At 37.3% G+C, this 20,386-nt stretch overlaps 1 protein-coding gene across 2 annotated transcripts; it reads left to right on the plus strand.

Annotated features, from left to right (window-relative positions):
* Nucleotides 1-457: 457 nt before the first annotated feature.
* LOC119722851 lies at nucleotides 458-19,005 on the plus strand. Of its 2 annotated transcripts, none has more exons than XM_038193223.1 (7): nucleotides 458-554; nucleotides 1,811-1,910; nucleotides 2,670-2,744; nucleotides 12,926-12,997; nucleotides 15,643-15,754; nucleotides 16,869-17,024; nucleotides 17,511-19,005. In XM_038193223.1, exons 3-7 carry the CDS (start codon nucleotides 2,735-2,737, stop codon nucleotides 17,758-17,760), a joined length of 600 nt encoding a protein of 199 aa, XP_038049151.1. In that variant the 5' UTR covers nucleotides 458-554; nucleotides 1,811-1,910; nucleotides 2,670-2,734; the 3' UTR covers nucleotides 17,761-19,005. The 2 variants fall into 2 exon arrangements, with proteins under 2 accessions (XP_038049151.1, XP_038049161.1); XM_038193233.1 differs by lacking the exon at nucleotides 458-554 and adding an exon at nucleotides 563-664.
* Nucleotides 19,006-20,386: the final 1,381 nt, after the last annotated feature.

Consider the following 20,386-nt stretch of genomic DNA (forward strand, 5'->3'; position numbering starts at 1 on the left):
ATTTTTAAAAAAATCTTGTTTTGAAATTGTGATCACAGTAACTTGAATTTTTCTGATTCTAGGTTTGGTGTTTATTTGGATGAATTGTCAGTTCGGTTTGTATGTTGTTTTCATAAGTTTGAGAAAGATATGATCAAGATGAATATGTCCGGCCGAGCTAAGTTTAATACAATTTACAATTTTTGCAACGAAAGTGAATGTTTTGTTCAGATGCGCAAGGCAATCATGCGTTATTGCACCGGAGTTGTAAAGGACGCGGACGGCGGGACGCCAACTATCGCCATCAGTGCAGTGCAGCATTGTTCTCCTTTTTTTCCTTTGTTCTCCTTTTTTTCCATTAATTTTTACTAAAAACCAAAATTGACAGAGCTGTTTTTTTATTTTACCTCAACCCCCCCCCCCCCCAATTTAAACCTGGGGGTTGGGAAATGAGTTATGTAAGTGTCTGTGTTGTAAGAAATTGTATGTTTTTGCCAACAGAAAATGAAGGTCTACAAGAAGAAAACTACTTGCAGGGCTACGTTGTGGCATCAGAGACTAGACGGGAGGAAGGAGTATGTGTTACCCTTGTCTGTTACGTCTGTTATCCTTCACTCACGTTACATCTCGTACCTTCCCTTCAGTGTCTACCCATGTCACGCCTACATGCAACATTCCATTTCCAGTAAGGACTCCTTCGGGAGAAAATGCTCAAGACTCCTTCGGGAGAAAATGCTCAGACTCCTTCAGGAGAAACTCAGATAATGCCTCCTTCGGAAGAAACTCAGATAATGCCTCCTTCGGGAGAAACTCAGATAATGCCTCCTAGGCCTACTGGAGAAAATGCTCAGACTCCTTCGGGAGAAAATGCTCAGACGACTCCTGGAGAAAATGCTCAAACTCCTTCGGGAGAAAATGCTCAGACTCCTTTGGGAGAAAATGCTCAAAAATGCCTCCTAGTGGAAAAAAATGATCAGATAATGCCTCCTAGTGGAGAAAATGCTCAGAAAATTCCTCGATCAAAGTTTCAAATGAAGTCAGAATCAAAAGTGAAGGACTTGAAGAAGATAAGAATGAAGACGATGAGTATCAAGAGACTAGTTCAGCAGAATGCAATGAAAATGTTGAAGGTCAGAGGTCAGACATGCTGCAGCAGAAACAAAGTATTAGACTGTATTGTAGAGCTCTGCATAGAGCCAAGAAAAGTTTCAAAACCAAAAAAAAAAAAATGCGTAGAAGTGCATGTAGATAGGCTTATCACAGGTCAAGAAATGGTAAGGTGGTGGAAATCTCTATGAGTAAGGAAGAAAGAAGGAACTATGAGAAAGTACAGCAGAACACACAAACTCACACTAGAAGATGCTTGAGTTTTGTCATTAGTAATATGCAGAAGAGAGAGAATGCAAACAAAAGCAAAACAGGAAATTTCAGTGTAGAGCTTCATTTTTGAAAAGCAAAGGCTCAGATGCAGCACCCCAGAATCATACACAAAAGAGGTTGCACAAGAGAGACAGTATTGTGGAGAAGACAAAGGTTACAATAATGGATCAGTCTGTAAGAGAGGCAATGGCATGTACTTACAGTGTTAACAGCAGTAATAGGAAAGATTCTAAGCAAAAAAATGGTGTCCATTTGTGTTGGCTTTGTGATGAAAGCAGTTCAGAGAAGGAAATGCGGTGTGATAAGTGTAAAGAATGGTTTCATGTAAGATGTATGAGGTTCTTGAACATGCGCGAGGATTTAGCAGATAAACATGTTTCCTGGATTTGTCGCAAATGTGGACATTCAAATTTTTGTAACAAATTGTTCAATGATTTTGGCATTCCAACAGATGTGAATATGTTTGATATGAAGAACTGCAGTGTGGACATAGAAAACTGTGAAGAAGAAAATGAAGATGAATGCTTTCAAGCCAGAGAAACCAATATGAGGCAAGTGGCACAATTGTCAGTGACTAAGAAGCATGTGTATGTCGAACAAACCGGAGGGTATTCTTTAAGAAAAAGGACTGAACAGAAATCTTCAGCAGCAAAAAGTGAAAGTGTAACAGAGAAAGAAAAACATGAAGGAAAAGATGGGAAAATGAATGTAAAGAGATCAAAGACAGAGGGTCAAGGAAGAATTTGAAGAGGAAACAAAGGTCATGTTTAGTTGAACCTTCAGAAAAGAAAATCAAGGCAGAAAATGAAAACTGTGTAGATTTAGAACCTAAATGTGAACAAGTAATTAATAGTATTGCTATTCAGGGTACTTGTAATCAAGATCATCCCAAATTTCGCCATCGTGGGAAGCAATGTGTTCCAAATAGCTTATGCGCAATGATGTACAGTCAGATAAAGGAATTGAGGACCTGGACAGGCAGTGATATGGATTTGATTATCAATACTGGTGATGAGTTGTATGGTTATTTATCTCAGAGTTGTACAACGAACAATGATTACTTGTTGATAAATGAACTGCCTACAGAATTAGATGCATATAACAAACGTTTTCACATTGACATATCATGATCAAGTTATTGGTGCATTTAGTGATGATTTGAATTTACAAGAGTTCCAAATGAATCCGCTCAGTTGTGCTCTTGAACAGACATTGCAAAGGTACCAGGCATGTTTTGTATGTTTTCATGGAAATACTTTTTGTGTAATTTCCCAAAATCATAAGTACTTCATTTTTGATTCACATTCCAGAGATTGCAGTGGTTGCCTAGTGAGTGAAGGTAGAAGCCTAATGAAATGCGCTCCAACATGGCAAGATGTACACAGGTACAGGTATTGCACTAATTTGGGTAGATCAATGAATGTGTCTGATCGTGAACAATTTGAAATTACAGGTGTGAGTTTGTTCATTGTAGATGATGAAAGTATCTGTGAAGAGAATGTAGTTGGCATTAACCAGAATGAATGGTTCGATTTCTGTGTCACTGTTGGAGAAGAAATTTAGTTACAAGTATAAAGAAAGAAATGAACAAGAATTCATCAGCACATTCTAAGGGGATCAGTAGTTCATGTAAGTCGGGGAGTTGAAAATGTCAATGAAGGTAATAATTCTAAAGATCACTGTGATGTTGAAATGATGGAAGTATCTACAGTGAGTGATTTTAGATTTGCTCCATTATCATCTGAACATAAGGTTGGATTGTGTAAAATGCTTGGAGTTGTCAAGACTAATTCAAAGTTTGATGGAAAGTATGTACAGTGTGACAACATTGGGCAACCAGATCATTTGAAGAGAATCCAAGGTGACAGGAATTGTTTTTTTTTCAGAGCTGTATCATTTGCTATTTCTGGTACTGAACGTAATCATATGAGATTGAGATTGGCCACTGTGAATCACTTGTTGAAAAACGCTGATCAGTACAAGTCCTTCTTGCATCAGGGATTCTGTAGTGTTGAAGATTATGTTTCAAAGAGAAGAGTCATGTGTTCTGGAATTTGGGCAACAGAATTGGAAATAATATGCTTAGCACATATGCTCCAGACTGACATATATACTTATAGTGGAAGATGGTTGATATTCTCTGGACAACATGGTGGACTGGGTGTTGTGACATCAGCTGCTGAAATATATCTCAACCATACTGGTCAAATGCATTATGATGTGGTGTTGTCAGTTCATGACTCTGAATTAAACACCTGTAACAGTAATGAAGAAAAACATGATGATGTCTGTGTCTGGAAAAGTGAGGTAGATGTAACGTGTCAATTGGCTGATAGTAATGCAGTGTTAAATATGAATGGAAAAAACCAGTCTGTGAAATCAAACAGTACCAGACATGGAGGAAAGGTGAAAAAAAGGAAAAGTCGTCCAAATTTGCGCTTAAAGAGAAAACTCGACAGAGAAAGAAAGAGAGAAAAACATAATGATAAAGATAATAACATTTCAGATATGAAGACAGATTTAGGAGAAGATGAAAACCAGCCAAAGAGAAACAATAAGAGAGCATATGATAAATTTAAATATCATGCAGATACCCAAGTCAAGAGAAAGATGAAATATTGTACAGACGATGACTATCGTAATGATCTTCTCAATAAAATGAAATTGAAATACGATGAAGACATCGCATTTAGGAAGAAAGTAATGCAAGAAAATACTAGAGCTATGTCTGTTCGATGAACAGAACATAGGGCTTTTCAGTATTTTTTTTTGGGGGGGGGTGTTTTGTCCATATGCAATTAGATACCGTAGTTAGAGGACTAAATTCTTCACATACATGTATAGGACTTCAAAATTTACACCTTTTAACGTGACGTCACATGTCCCGCAATGACGTCATCGTAACACCACCATAAATCCCATGAAAAAAAGTGTAACATTTTGTTAGCGGAATAAAATCTTAAAAGTAAAAAAATCATAAAAATATCAACCGATAATGTCATGACGACGTCATTTCAAATTTTGCATACCTATCCACAAAGTTTCATGAGGATGGGAACTTATCTGTTATATGTGTTTTGGAAATTTGCGTTTTTGATAACGTCATCGTGACGTCACAAATTAGAAAAAAAATGTGTATATATACCTATTACCTAACAAACAAAATACAAAAGGAATTTTGAATTTTTCATGTTGCGTTCGTGAGATACGGCTGAAAGGTACAAAAATTCAAAAATTCATAAAAAATTGCACGATTACGTCATCATGACGTCACCTCATTTTTATCTATAACACATCGCAGTCTACCGACACACCGAGTTTCAACCCAATCGGACTGACTGTTCTGTAGATATACATGTAGGACTTCAAAATATGCACGTTTGTGATGACGCCACGTGTCCCATGATGACGTCATCATAACAATACCTGTCAGTCCACATTTTTTTTATTGTAGTCTTGATGTGCATCAAGTTTGACGTTAATCCAATGAAACAAAGTGTAAAATTTTGTAAATGCAACACAATTTTAAATATTTAAAAAATCATTAAAAATCAACCGATGACGTCATGGTAACATCATTTCAGATTTTGCATACTTGTGACACCATCTAATTATCCACCAAGTTTCATGACGATTGGGCCTTCCCTTATATTTTTTTTTTAAAATGGCATTTTTGATGACGTCATTGTGACGTCTCACTTTTTTTCTAAATTTTTGGCAAACACGTATTACCTAACATTGAACATAAAACAACAAGAATTTTCAATTTTGCATGTTGCGTTGGTGAGATATGGCTTAAAGCTCCAAAAATTCAAAAATTATATTAAATCGCATGATGACGTCATTGTGACGTCACCTCAATTTTAACCTACAATGTATAACACATCCCGGATTACCAACATACCGAGTTTCAACCCAATTGGACTTACTGTTCTGTAGATATAGGCCTTCCAAATATGCACGTTTGTGATGACGCCACGTGACCCATGATGACGTAATCATGACGTCACTCTTCGAGACACAACTTCACTATAGGGTCTTTACCTGAGATAAGTTTCATTCGAAAAGACTTTGTTTTAGGTCAAAAGTGGCGTGTACCAAAAACGTGTACAAAGTCAATGGGATTTGGGGTGGACCCAAAAAGATCAAAAAGAAGAGAAAAAAAAATCAGAACAAAAACAAAGGCTTTTCTCGCTGTTCAGCGAAAAAGTAAAAAAAAAACAAGTAATGTCAAATATCAGGGAGATGAAAGTTATCGAGTGAAAGTATGACAAGCTAAGAAAGAAGCAAGTAAAGTCAAATATCAGGGAGATGAAAAGTATCGATGGAAAGTAAGACAAGCGAAAAAGAAGCAAGTAAATTCAAATATCATGGTGATGCAACTTACCAAAATAAAGTGAAGGAAGCAATTAAGAAAGCAGGGAAACTTAAATATCATAGAGATGCAGATTTTAGAAGGAAACTTAGTGAAGCAGTTAGAATAATAAACTAGAGCTGTATGTCTGTTTGCAAACAGAACACAGGGCTTTTCCGCATTTTACAAATATTTATGTTTTGTTGGTCCTTTTGCAGTCACTTTTCAGAGTGCTTCATGCAGTTAAAGGTTGTTCAAAACACTTAGAATAATTCATAAAATATAATTTTATCAAATGACGTCACTTGCTCTGCAATGACGTCATCGTTAAAACCCTTCTCAATGTACATTTTGTCATTGTGGTTTTGGTTTGAACCAAGTTTTAATGTCAATCCGATGAAAGAAAGTGTGCAATTTGTGGAAGCCGAATAAAATTATAAATATCTAAAAAATAATAAAAACCAAACGATGACGTCATTGTCACGTCACTTCAAACTTTGCATACTAGTACCATTATCTACCTACCCACCAAGTTTCATGACAGTCAGACCTTTCCTTATATGTGTTTTGAAAAATAGCATTTTTATGACGTCATGATGACGTCACACATTTTTTTAAAAATTTTGTGCGAATACCTATTACCTAACAGACCTAATACAAAAAGAATTTTGAATTTTGCATGTTACGTTCGTGAGATATGGCTAAAAGGTCAAAAACTTCAAATATTCATATAAAATCTTGGGATGACGTCATCATGACGTCACCTCATTTTTTACCTATAACACATCCCAGTCTAGTCACATATTAAGTTTCAACCCAATCAGACTGACAGTTCTGTAGATTTATGACTTCATAATATGCACGTAAATTTTAAAAAATCAATAAAAAATTAGGTGATGACGTCATCATGACGTCATAGTCTTGGCATAATTTCCGTATGAGGGTCTTCCTTGGCTGTAACTTAACATTGATGACGATTCCAGATCGCCAAGTTATAGAAATGGTGGCTTGAAAACGTGTACAAAGTCAATGGGCTAACACGTGTACAAAGTCAATGGGCTAAAACAATCCCACTGCAGAAAAACCTGCACCTTTAAATATGTGATTTGCCTCTGAACTGAAACATTTTTATAAAATATTACTTGATATTCTGACTCTTGGAAATATTTTGAATCAAATGACAGCGCGAAAAAACACAATTTTTCTGTCCTTCTCATAGTAATTCTTGGCCGAAGTTCAGAACTACTCAGTAAAATATCAGTGTTGTATAGGGAAAAGACTTGTGGAAAATATCCACTGCAGAAAAACTGCACCTTTAAATACGTAACATAGGGCTTTTCGGCATTATGATTTTTTATTATACGTCCCTGACTATGCGCATGCATGAACATAAAATCTGTCAAAGTTATCCGAAAATCGGCTAAAACGGTCACTGTGATGTGGAAAGGATTTGACCTCAGCAACACGTGCTCTGCAGGCTGACTGACATACGATGTAACGTACGTGTATGTAATGTACATATAGACGTTCTGTGCATGTTTTAGAGCAGAGGTATTGTCAACCTGAAGTTTTAAGCGTGCGCAGAGCGTGTCCGAGTTCGCTTATTGCCTCGAAGCTTTGAAATGCTTTAGACCTACCCTTAAATCGACAATTAAAGTAAAAACTAACATAAAAACTGCCATGGTTGATTTTTCAGGAATTTTCAAATGAAAAAGGGTCTTTCTATTATAACTTCCGGTCTGAAGTGGGTCAAGGTCGTCATATACACCAATATTTAGGCGATTCCTACAAACTTCGCCACAGACATCTATTCAAAATACATTTTTGCAAATTTTCAACCTGTCGCTAGAGGGCGCTCGAAGATTGCATGACGTCATTGGTAGATTATTTGAAGAATACTTTTAGCCAAGAGAATAACACCGTTAAAAGCAAGTTCATATCTATTACCATTTTCAAATAATAAGCCACTTCCGGTTTTGGCCTTTTTCGACCGGAAGCAAGGGTCACGTGATTTCACACACTGAATGAAATAAAGACCTCAACCTACTCTACCATTTTCCGGCAACAGAATGCCTCGGACGCGTACGGTTGATTTCTTATGCATTTTTAAATATTAAAAGTGTCACAATTTAATTGCCTATAAATACACACCGGATGACGTCATCATGACGTCATCATTCCACAATGTTGTTTGAATTAGGGTCTTTGCTTGGACAAAGATTGGTGCAAATGAATTACTGGCAAAGAGTCAAAAATGCCTTTTGAAAATCAACAATTTTTTCACAATTTCTGTGTACAAAGGCTATGGGAAAAATTAAATATTAAAAAATCTATAATAAATCACTTGATGACGTTACCATGACGTCACTCTTTGGGACACATCTTTGCTATAGGGACTATTCCTGTGGTAACTTTCAATGATGTATGACAAAGATTAATGCCAAAAGTGGCACTGAGAAAAAACGTGTACAAAGTCTATGGGATTTTGGCGACAAAAAGAAATTTAAAAAAAATTCAGAACAAAAAGAAAGGCTTTTTGGCAAATTTTGCGAAAAAGCCAAAAAAAAAATCAGAACAAAAAGAAAGGCTTTTTCGCAAAATTGCAAAAAAGCCAATAAAGCAAAATACAATGCAGAGCCAAACTACAGACACAATAAAAGGATTACAAATAAAACTAGAGGTCTATGTCTGTTTGCAACAGAACATAGGGCTTTTCCTCATTATGATTTTTTTTATCAATAATATGCCCTGAATATGCATGAACATAAAATCTGTCAAAGTTAGCCGAAAATCGGCTAAAACGGTCACTGTGGACAGGATTTGACCTTGGCAATACGATGTATGTGCGTGTGTACAAGGTCTTTGCTTGGACAAAGAGTGATCTAAATAAATTACTGGCAAAGAGTCGAAAAGGCACTTTGAAAATCGACAAATATTTTTTAATTTTTTGATGACGTCATCGTGACGTCACTTCGAACTTTGCATACTAGTATGATTAACTACCTACCCACCAAGTTTCATGACAATTGGACCTTTTCTTATATGAGTTTTAAAAAATCGCATTTTGATGACGTCATGATGACGTCACACATTTTTCAAGTTTTGTGCGAATAGCTATTACATAAAAGACCAAATGCAAAAAAGAATTTTGCATTTTGCATGTTGCGTTCAGGAGATATGGCTAAAAGGTCCAAAAAAATTAATATTCATATAAAATCTCAGGATGACGTCATCATGACGTCACCTCATTTTTAATCTATAACACATCCTGGTATAGCCACATACCAAGTTTCAACCCAATCGGACTTACATTTCTGTAGATATAAGACTTCACAATATGTAGGCCTACGTAAATTTTCAAAAATCAATAAAAAAATTAGGTGATGACGTCATCGTGACGTCATAGTCTTGGCATAATTTTTGTATGAGGGTCTTCCTTGGCTGTAACTTTGATGACGATTCCAGATCGCCAAGTTATAAAAATGGTGGCTTGAAAACGTGTACAAAGTCAATGGGTTAAAAATCCAACAGCAGAAAAACTGCACCTTTAAATACGTGATTTGCCTTTAAACTGAAACATTTTTATAAAATATTACTTGATATTCTGACTCTTGGGAATATTTTCAATCAAATGGCAAACGTAAAAAATACGATTTCTTTTTCCTTCTCATAGTAATTCTCAGCCGAAGTTCAGAACTACTCAGTAAGATATATCAGTGTTGTATAGGGAAAGACTTGTGGAGAAAGCTGTGTACAAAGTCTATGAGAAAAATTAATTATTCATAAATCCATAATAAATCACTTGATGACGTCACCATGACGACACTCCTTGGGACACATCTTGGCTATAGGGACTATGCTTATGCCAACTTTCAATGATATCTGACAAAGATTAATGCCAAAAGTGCTATAATACGTCCCTGTCTATGCGCATGCATGAACATAAAATCTGTCAAAGTTAGCCGAAAATCGGCTAAAACGGTCACTGTGGACAGGATTTGACCTCAGCAACACGTGCGCTGCAGGCTGACTGACATACCATGTATGTGCCTATGTACAACATACGTGCATGTACATGTACATTGTGGACGTCCTGTCCTGTGCATGTTTTGAAGCAGAGGTATTGTCAACGTGAAGTTTTAAGCGTGCGCAGGGTATGTTCGAGTTCGCTTATCGCCTCGAAACTTTAAAATGTTTTAGACCAACCCTTCAATCGACAATTAAAGTAAAAACAAATATAAAAACTGCCATGGTTGATTTTTCAGGAATTTTCAAATGAAAAAGGGTCTTTTTATTATAACTTCCGGTCTGATGACGTCATTCGCCTAAAACTTCACACACGCACTTCGCATGTCTTAAGTGGGTCAAGGTCATCATATACACCAATATTTAGGCGATTCCGACAAACTTCGCCACAGACATCTACTCAAAATACATTTTTGCTAATTTTCAACCTGTCGCTAGAGGGCGCTCGAAGATTACAAGACGTCATCGGTAGATGATTTGAAGAATACTATCGGCCAAGAGACTAACACCGTTGAAAGCAAGTTCATTTCTATTACCACTTTCAAATAATAAGCCACTTCCTGTTTGGGCCTTTTTCGACCGGAAGCAAAGGACATTTATAATGAGAAGAGAGCAACTTTGTGATAATAAAAATAGTAGTAAAGATTTTAGCAGCAATGATGAGAATTGTGATGTTGTTGAAGAAACAAACAGTGACGTAATGAGTCAATTTTCAGATACTGAGGAAGGGGTTATGGAAATCTTGATGCTAAGGAAAGTATGAAACAGATTGGATATGCATATTTGCAAAATCGTGAAGTGTCAGCTCAGGAGGCAGTGTATCGTGTCTGTACTTTTAAGGTTGAAAGAATGCTCAAGGAAATTAGAATTCATTCCTGTTGGAGAAAATCCTGTTAGGATGAGTTTACCATTGAAATTGATCCAGGATAAATCAGATGAAGATGATGAAAATATTTGGATGCATAGCAAGATTGATAGATACAATGCACGACCAAAGATGCATGAATTTGATGAAATGTGTTTAGTTTCATTCTGCTCAGAATACAGAATTTTGTCAAGCACTGAAGCATTGAAAGTATATAGAAAGGAAGCCCACAATGTAAACGTTCATAAGTCACAAAATGGTTTAGGATATGTACAGAAGCGTACTCGAAGTCAGTGTGCTGTCATTAAATATCCTAGATTTTCTGTTTCAAAGTGCCCAGAGAAATATTATCACAGCAAATTTCTGCAAATTTTTCTCCCTTATCGTGTTGATGCACAATTGAAACCTCCTCACTTCAAAACCTATAAAGAATTCTACAAGACTGGCAGTGTTAAACTCCATGAATATGACTATAATGTACAACTTGTAAATTTAATTGTAGATACTAATCATCAGAAATTTGAGGCTGGTATAGAATCTATGGAAGATGTTGAGCAATATTTGCAGCAGTTTGGCTTTCAAGAAGATGCATGGGCTTTAATTTGTCCAGAGACTGAATCAGAAAGAATTGAGTGTGAAAATGAGAAGGATCTAGTTGTTCAAGACAGTGAAGATGAAGGTGCTATTCCAGATTTGAAAGATAATCAAAAGGACAGTACAGGGAATTGCATTGAGTACCGGTTGCATAGAATGCCCAGAGATGAAGTTGGGTCTTTCATGAGATTGTTGAATGTTAAAAAACGTGAAGTTTTCTTTAAGATCAGAAAGTGGTGTTTAGATAAAGTAAATGGAAAAAGTCCTGAACCTTTTCATGCATTCATAACTGGAGGAACTGGAACAGGCAAGAGTCATTTGATCAAGTGTATTTATAATGAAGCTGTGCGTATACTAGGAAGATTAACAATTACTCCAGACGATGTGACTGTTCTGCTCACTGCTCCGACTGGCGTTGCTGCATTTAATATCAATGGACTTACTTTGCACAGTGCTTTGTCAATACCAACTGATGTGTCGTTGCCTTATCAACCGCTTGGTGATGAAAAAAATAAGTTCCTTACGCAATGAATTAGGTCAGTTACAAATTCTTATTATAGATGAAATTTCTATGGTTGATCAGAAAATGCTGTGCTACATTCATGGATGACGATGACAAATCAAACAAACAAGAAGTCAGTGTCCTTTTGGTAATGTCAATGTGATTGCAGTTGGTGATTTCTATCAGTTACCTCCAGTGAAAGGAAAATCATTGTGTCACAACACCATTGAATCAGCATTATGGCATGACAATGTCAAGAAGGTTGAATTAAATGAAATCATGAGGCAAAAGGATGATAAGAGATTTGCAGAGGTTTTGAATGAATTGAGGGTCAAGACAAAAGAAGATGCTTTATCTGATGAGAGTACTGCAGTGCTGCAAGGTTGTGAAACTGGAGAAGATTGCTATGATGCCATTCATATTTACCCTACAAATAAACAGGTTGACAAGTTCAATGTTAAAGTGTTACATGATAAGTGTGCAGAATGTATATGCATAGAAGCAAAGGGTTTTCAAAAGGATGGCAGTGGCAAAATGAAGCAAAGAGGAAACACTTTAAAATCAACTCACACAAGTCTATGTAAATCATTGTGGATAGGTGTTGGTGCACGAGTTATGTTGACTAAGAATATTGATGTGTCAGATGGATTAGTCAAGGTGCATTTGGAACTGCGAGTCATATTGAGATGTTACCTGATCAGTCTCAGCCAGAATTCATCAAAGTCAAATTTGATAATGAAAATGTTGGATCCAAATTAAGGAGAGAGGCAGTGTCACTAAATGATCCCAATTCTGTTGTGATTAAGATTCAAGAAGAGTTTATTGGTAAGAAATGTGTAAGAAAGCAATTTCCATTGAAGCTTGCATGGGCGTGTACAGCACATAAAGTACAAGGCATGACAATGAGTAAATCTGTAGCGTGTCTAAATCGTACATTTACAGCTGGTCAAGCATATGTCAGTTTGAGTCGTGTCACATCATTGAATGGTCTGGTTATTGAAGGATTTGATCCCAAATAATATATATTGTGATAAATCAATCACTCATGCGTTAAGTCAAATGCCTGCATTTATTGAAGATGTTGATTTGAATCTTAACCACATTGCAACAACGACTTCGACATGTACTTCTATTATCTTGCATAATGTACAAGGATTGAGAGCCCATTATTTAGACATGAAACGCCAGCGTGAACTGATTGAATCTGATTTCATCTGCTTAACAGAAACATGGATTGAACCGGATGAAGTCATTGAATTGAACTTAGAAGGATTCAAGTTCTATCATCAAATCCGAGGTATGTCATATGATGATTCTATGAAATTGTTACAGCAACAGAGTCATGGTGGTGTAGCAGTTTATGGCAAACAAGACAGGTGTTTTAGTCGATTGAGTTTAGCTGTACAGAATTTGGAATACATCGCATTTCATATAATTTCTAGTATGTCTGTAGTAATAGTTAAGGCTGAAACGATACATCGATATATCAGTGCATCGCGATACATTCGTTCACGATACGATATATCGGTACGAATGTTTCATATCGATATTTTTAATAATAATATAATAAATAACAGCGGCAGCGCACTGAACAAAATTGCAAGCAACTGCGATGCATGAGAAGCACGAAATGTAAAAATAATAATGCGAGGAGTTGAAGTCTATACCTTTCTGAGCGCGCGCACGTGAAAAGTTCATGCGGACTCTCCATCATGTCCCTTTTCTTCAGGTGGTGCAGGCATTTCATGTACCGTAATTTTCGGAATATAAGCCGCGGCTTATCATTGATTTTGCCCATGAAAATGTTTACTGCGGCTTATACGCAGGGCGGCTTATACGCCGAGCCTTGAAGAATAAAAATAAGATTCACATGTGTATTTAATGTACTGGTACAAGAAGAGATGTGTTGCTGAAATGAATTATCAATTAATAAAGTTATCAACAAACCGAAACCAAAACCGAGCGGTAAAAAGTACGATGATCATGATCTCTTAGACGCTTGCGACCAGCCGTACGTGATACCATGGAGGATTCCTCCATCGTGAGACTAGTGCAGCTGCTACCATGCAGCATGCTTAATTCCCCAGCGGACCACACCATTTGTGGTAATGAAGGGGTGGTGTTCTTTCTTGGGAACAATAATTACCAATATTTCCGCTGATTAAAGGGAATGTACAACATTTGCTTTTGCTGCAATTTTCAGACATAAATGGATTTGGAGGATTAGTATGTTATAGCAAATATTGTTACACTGACTTGTTTCACATTTTGGGTTCGTAAATGCTGGAAAAAAACAAGAAAACCAATCATATTCTTGTAGTCTGGTTCCCAGACCCCACTTAAGATGAAACGGAGCAATTTATAGACTTTGGGAAATTGTACGATCAGAGAATCAGTCGAGCAGGCGTGTAGTCTTCACAGGTGTGTAATCAATTACAAGAAAATGCAGACGAACTAAATATGAAACACTAGGAGCACTTTTTGAAGAAAGCCAGTTTTCTCCAATGCATGTCGGCCGTCCAGCGTTGGAAAAATACAGTTTTTCTTTAAAATGTCAGCACACCAGGAGCCACAACTTTACAGGATGCTTTAGACTGCATTCCCTAACAATCAAGTAAGATATTTCGTGATAATTTGATCGTTTCGTTTTTTGATGTTTGCAAATGTTGTATCTTCCCTTTAATTTGTACGCAATAAAAATTACTATGTATTTCACTGACTAATGTAAGGAAAGTATGAGTATATTATGCAGTGTATTGTACAACAAACTATCACCAGCTGAACCTACAAGTACAATGACAACATTTTGGAACATGTTAAATATTAGAGCTTGTAAGATTATGTAATTTTGAATTTATGATAGATCTAATATATCGATATTTGAAAGATCAATAAATAGGATCTATTGTATCCAATTTTATTTCTTGCTTTGTTCTTTGTCTCTGTTTCTCATGTGTCTCTGTCCTCAAAATAGAGCCTTCTAATCTTATTATGGGTTAATTAGTTGTAAATTACATGCTTTATTCATAAGGATAAGCACATCATTGTTTGGAGTATGGTGAGACCGCCTGCTCCGGCAGTCATGACCAAGTTGGTCATTCAATCAGGAGGATCGCATGCTAATGAATACGATTCAGATCCAGACGGTCATGTTTAACGCGCTCCTGCGATACGCCTTCAGACCAGGGTGACCGTAAGGTCATGCCCAAATTCTGCTAAATGCACTTCAAAAATCTGTCAGATTAACAAAAAAATCTGTCAAATTCCCCAGAATCACTCGATATACACTATAAACACTTAAAATCACATGCAGGTGTTGTAGTATTGCCTTAATTAAGGTTCAGATTACATTATAAACAATCTGTAGTCACATAAAGATGTTATGAAGTTTCGTAAATTTCAGGCAAAATCCGGTTCCAAGTGAACCTCAGCAGCTAGACCAGGCAACCTGTCCCATTATGCAAAGGTTTGCTTGAATAGATTGGAGCTTTTTTAAACAAATGTACCATGTTTTTTTCAAATTTGCTATATTTTTCTGTTAAATATCCACATTTGGAGAATTCTGCCAGAAATCTGCAAAAAAATCCATTCTGTCAAATTTTCTGTCGAACTTTTTTTTTTTACGAAAAATTCTTTCAAATTTAGCCGAAATTCGGCTAAAACGGTCACCCTGCCGAGGACCAGTTGAGGGCGCTCTTATGTAATAGTGCCTCGAACATGGAGCTTGTATAGCTCTATGGCCTCGAACCACAATCTGCATTCATAAGATGCGCCTAAATTAATGTAGAGGTGATTGGGAATGACACGTTTTTCAGTACTGTTGCAGTCCTCTTGGGTTAAACAAAATACATGCGGTTAGATTCGCAAGATTTCATTTATATACCAAGCCTGTTGTATTTAGGGATAATGCTATCCATAGTTCTATTTTATGTGCCACTACAGGGGGTGCCCTACCGGATGATGACGTCATCACACTTTTTTTGTCTGGCACTCTACACTGTTATACTTCCTCGAGGAGTTCTGAAGAGGATAACCACCAAGTACCAAGTACCAAGTACTGAACACTTTCATAATTTATATATCTGTAGTCAAATGCTTCTGTTTTCGAGTTCAATTTAATTTCTATTTCACTTCTGGTAACACCGGAAGTAAAGGTCAAACGGTTCTGTACCCGGGAAGAAGAAATGTTGCTCAAGGCACCGTCTACAACTTCATGAAAAAATGAACGTGATACTCCATTTAGTTCAAGAGATATAGCTCAAAATATTTTGTCACAATTTGCCCTTAAATTGCTTGTAATTTGATACCCGATGACGTCATTGTGACGTAACACAAGTTATAACATCTTTGTAAGATGGTAGAAATTCACACAAGGTTTTGTACTCTTACCGTAAACCGTTGGGAAGAAATGTTTGCTTTGTTTTCATTTCAGGCTAACGTCTTCATTTTGAATTCACCTAACTTTGACCTTCCGGTAGACCCAGAAGTAAAGGCCAAGCGAGTTTACGCACCAGACAAAAAATGTTTAGCTATTCATGGTCTATCTGATAACAGAATACAAACATCATTGATTATTTAGTTCAAGAGTTATAGGTGAAAGTAATTGGTCAATTTTTCAGCTAAAATCGCTTGTAATATGACACCCGATGACATCATAATGACATCAGTGTAATATGCACCTCTTAGGATGAGGGTCGATATATTGAAAGTTACAAGTTCCTATCACAGAGGTGTGAGTGACCACTGATAAAAATAGCTGAAAACAGCTGGAAAAGGTGTAAAAAAGCTGAACTTTGGAAATATCCTTTACTTTTGTACACAGCAAGTGAGGAAAAAAAGCTGCAATCCAAAACAAAAAAAGCTGAAATCAGCTTTAAAGCTGAGATGTCACATCCCTGCTATCATAAACCGTTTTGGAGAAAACCCGCGGAAACGTGCTGTACGGAAAAAAAAAAAGAAAGAAAGAAAGATTAATCGTAACAGATCCAAAGAGTGGTCGGGTTGTGCCCGACCACTCAATTAATCGCAACAGATCCAAAGAGTGGTCGGGTTGTGCCCAACCACTCAATAATCTATCTTGAGTGAAGCACATTGAGCTCATTCCTGTTGTTCGTGGCTTATTCTAGGCCTAATGATTGCACCAATAACATAATCTCTCCCTTTTTCAGTGATGCAGAAGAACCTGCACCGACATATGACAAGGTTTTTGATGTGTTCTGTGGAACTGTGTTGGCCCAGAGATCATCGATGGAAATGACTGATCTGCTGAAGTGCTTCATAGATATAGCAAGAACATCTGAAAACAAGGATGCTTCCAGATATAGGTGAGATTGTGAACTGTGGAGTTATAGAGAGGTTTGAAAACATCAGCTGAACAAATTGCATAGTCTGCTTTAGTTTTCGCCATTCTTTCCATTTCTTTAGGATACACACAAAATGTAGTTTGTTTTCAACAGTGAAAAACTCTAATCTCAAGTACAGAATTTGTCCTTGTCATTGATACAGTATTTATTTCATATCTCACAGGAATAAAAATTAAGCATTTCTTAATCAGTTACAGACCATAAACTTATATTTTATCACAACATGGGCCTACACCAGTCACAGTTTATGATGCTTTGCACTGGAGAATAGAGTTGCCAACAGTAACCATTTGCTCCCCATCCAAGCATGGGGATGGAGCTTTGACAGAAATATATGCACTTGGTGGGTGCATTACTGAAATTACACTATTTTCCTTTTCTCTCTCTGTTATGGCTCAAATCACTTCTGTACAGCACTAGCATTCATTATTTTATTTTCATTTTCAGAATGCTCTACCTTAAACGAAGACTGAAGGAGAAGTACCCACAGCTTCAAAGCGCCCAGCTAGCGAGTGTGTCTTCATTGACAAATCTGATGCTGCACCACCCATTGAACAGTTGTGGTCATCAAGTTCTGAATCAGATACTTCATCATTCAGTGAGATCATTTCACCAGTCAAGCAGACACAGACCTCTCATCTCCAGCCTCACCTCCACAAGTCGTACTTATCTGCAGCGACTGTGCGTGAGGAACTGAGGGCCTATAGTGGACTTGATATTGAGTGGTCACCCACACCGTCTGAGGTCGATGTAAGAGCTGCTGAGACAGTCGTCCCAGTCGTGCTGTACAGGGTTGTAGCCACGCCGGGCGGCGGCGGGCGGGGCCGCCCAGCTCTCAAAATCTCTGCCCAGCACTCAGGGTAATTTTGAGCCTGACCGCCCGGTACATATTTCAGTCCCCGAGTTGGTAGAATTTCTGAAACATCTAAAAAATTCAAATGTACTGTATGTCCATATCTTTAGCAATTAAACACAGCTGCATGTGTGTTTACTGCAGCGCGGCCCAGATTTCGGACACGTATTTTGTTCGGCCTATTTTCCGAATTTTTCCGCCATATGCCAGTTTCATCTCTGTAAGGGTACACAAATGTGCTTACAAAACCATCTTTAGATTTTTTCTTAATTCTGTTCATTCATCTAATACTGATTTAGAATAAAAAACAGATGACCTTGTATGAGTATGGAGGAATAATGAGACAAATGTTGTTTCATCCTGTGTTCATCTTTATTTAATGATAATTCCACATTTTACAAACGCGAATTACACTTTATAACATCATGCATCAAAAACCTGATTCCCCCCCCCCCAAAAAAAAAATCCTGGAGCTGGGGGGGGGGGGCTTGACCCCGCCGAGGCGTTGCCCCTTGACGCCTGGCTGTGACCCGCGAGAGCTCCTCTCGCTACGCTTCGCCAAAATATTACCCGGCACTAAAGTCTGCCTGGTGACAACCCTGGTGCTGTAAAATGTGATGGCATGGATGACAGGTTACTCAGAGGAACCAACACTTGAGAACTTTGTTTGTGTTCCTGAGGACATTCACCTGAAACTCCTGTCCATCCTACAAGACATTGTATACCTTCAGTCTAAGGGGAAAAACCAAAGTCTAAGTCCTACTGTTCCATAATATTTTAATTGCTTCATCTCCAAATTTAAAAGAATTTACTGATTTTACAAGGTTTACGCAGTACTTTTTTGACTGAAGAGAGGTGCACGTGGCAACATGTAAAGTAAATGGTAATATCCATTAACTGCAATAATCACCGATTCTATGTACTGTAGTAAATCCCACGATGGGGGACAACTTGGTGTTGTCAGCTTGCACTGAATCAATGGTGTGGGATGTGAATCCCGGATCAGGGAGCAGTAGGCCTTGTCCAAAAATATAACACGCCAACTCTTGGTTGTTAAACTTGCTGTCTCGGTTTTATTAAGGGAATAAATGTGTGCTCTGGAGGTTTTTATCACTCTGTTTAAGACCACTTAGAGTCTGGGTGCTGATAATTACCCGAGCCGGAGGCGAGGGTAATTATCAGCACCCAGACTCTAAGTGGTCTTAAACAGAGTGATAAATACCGACTGAGCACATATTTATTCCCATTCATAAATACCTAGTATAATATAATAAGACCACTTAGAGTCTGGGTGCTGATAATTACCCTCGCCTCCGGCTTGGGTAATTTTCAGCACCCAGACTCTAAGTGGTCTTAAACAGAGTGATAAAAACCTCCGGAGTACACATTTATTCCCTTAATAAAACAGGACCCTGGCTGTACTATGTGATCATGGAGGAATGTCTCTGAGCTAGCTGTCTAAGGAAACAATCCAATCACACAGCAATTACAATTAGGGCCTAAACAAATACATGAAATAAGTGCTTGAATAATCTTGCAGTTCAGTTGATTAAAACAATCAGTAAACTAGAGGTTCGCGTTTGTTGTTACAAACGCAGAGTGGTTGGGCAGGCAATCTGTTCATTAAACACTGCCGAGTTGAGTTATGAATATGTTTATGTAAGAACAAAGAATCAAGAAGTAAATCCTTTCCAGTTCAATCAATTATGTTGTTTCAAAAAATGCATCTTTAACGGTGTGATTAATTTTAGTAAACATTCTCTGTACTCATACAAGTTATTTCTGGCTTGATGATGTCATTATTCAAAAACGCGGGGAAGTGGATACCGATTTAGTTCGCAGTGGATAAATGTTCATTGTGAAGCTAAATATCGTAAGGAATTATGGAAAATATAATTGTATGTATTCGTAACACCTGACGTCCGGTTTGATGACGTCACAGTATTTGGAAGCAAAACGTGAACATTGTAAGGGGTATCGTTATTTGGGCTACGAAGATATATAATATGAATCAAATGATAGAATTAAATTTAAAATATTATCGTTTTCAAATTCTCATAGAAGTAACTTCTGTTCCGATGACGTCATGAATTTGGAGCCTTGCCAAAGTATCTGTGTTTAATCAAAGAATATCAACGGGCGATTTGGTAAAATTTGAGCCTATCATTTTCAAATTAAAAAAAGCAAACACTATTTTATGTGCCGCTAGGTGGCGCCCTTTCGAATGATGACGTCATCACACTGTTTTTTTTGCGTCTAACATTCCTCACTGAACACTTTCATAATTTATATACTATGTGTGTAGTAAAAAGCTCCCACTTTTGAGTTATATGACATTTTTATTGCACTTCCGGTAACACCGGAAGTGAAGGTCAAGCGGTTTTATGTGTGGGTACACGAAATGTTTCTCACGGCATAGTCTACAACATCTTGAAAAATGAACACGATACTCTATTTGGTTCAAAAGATA

This window comes from Patiria miniata, unplaced genomic scaffold (genome assembly GCF_015706575.1).
Source record: "Patiria miniata isolate m_02_andy unplaced genomic scaffold, ASM1570657v1 HiC_scaffold_1, whole genome shotgun sequence".
Classification (NCBI taxonomy): domain Eukaryota; kingdom Metazoa; phylum Echinodermata; class Asteroidea; order Valvatida; family Asterinidae; genus Patiria; species Patiria miniata.

Excerpts from the sequence above, each read along its gene's own strand:
- LOC119722851 (XM_038193223.1), top strand. Across the intron at positions 12,998-15,642 it reads GTTCTATCATCAAATCCGAG|GGGGTGCCCTACCGGATGAT; the intron begins GTATGTCATATG and ends GTGCCACTACAG. Across the intron at positions 15,755-16,868 it reads CACCAAGTACCAAGTACCAA|TGATGCAGAAGAACCTGCAC; the intron begins GTACTGAACACT and ends TCCCTTTTTCAG.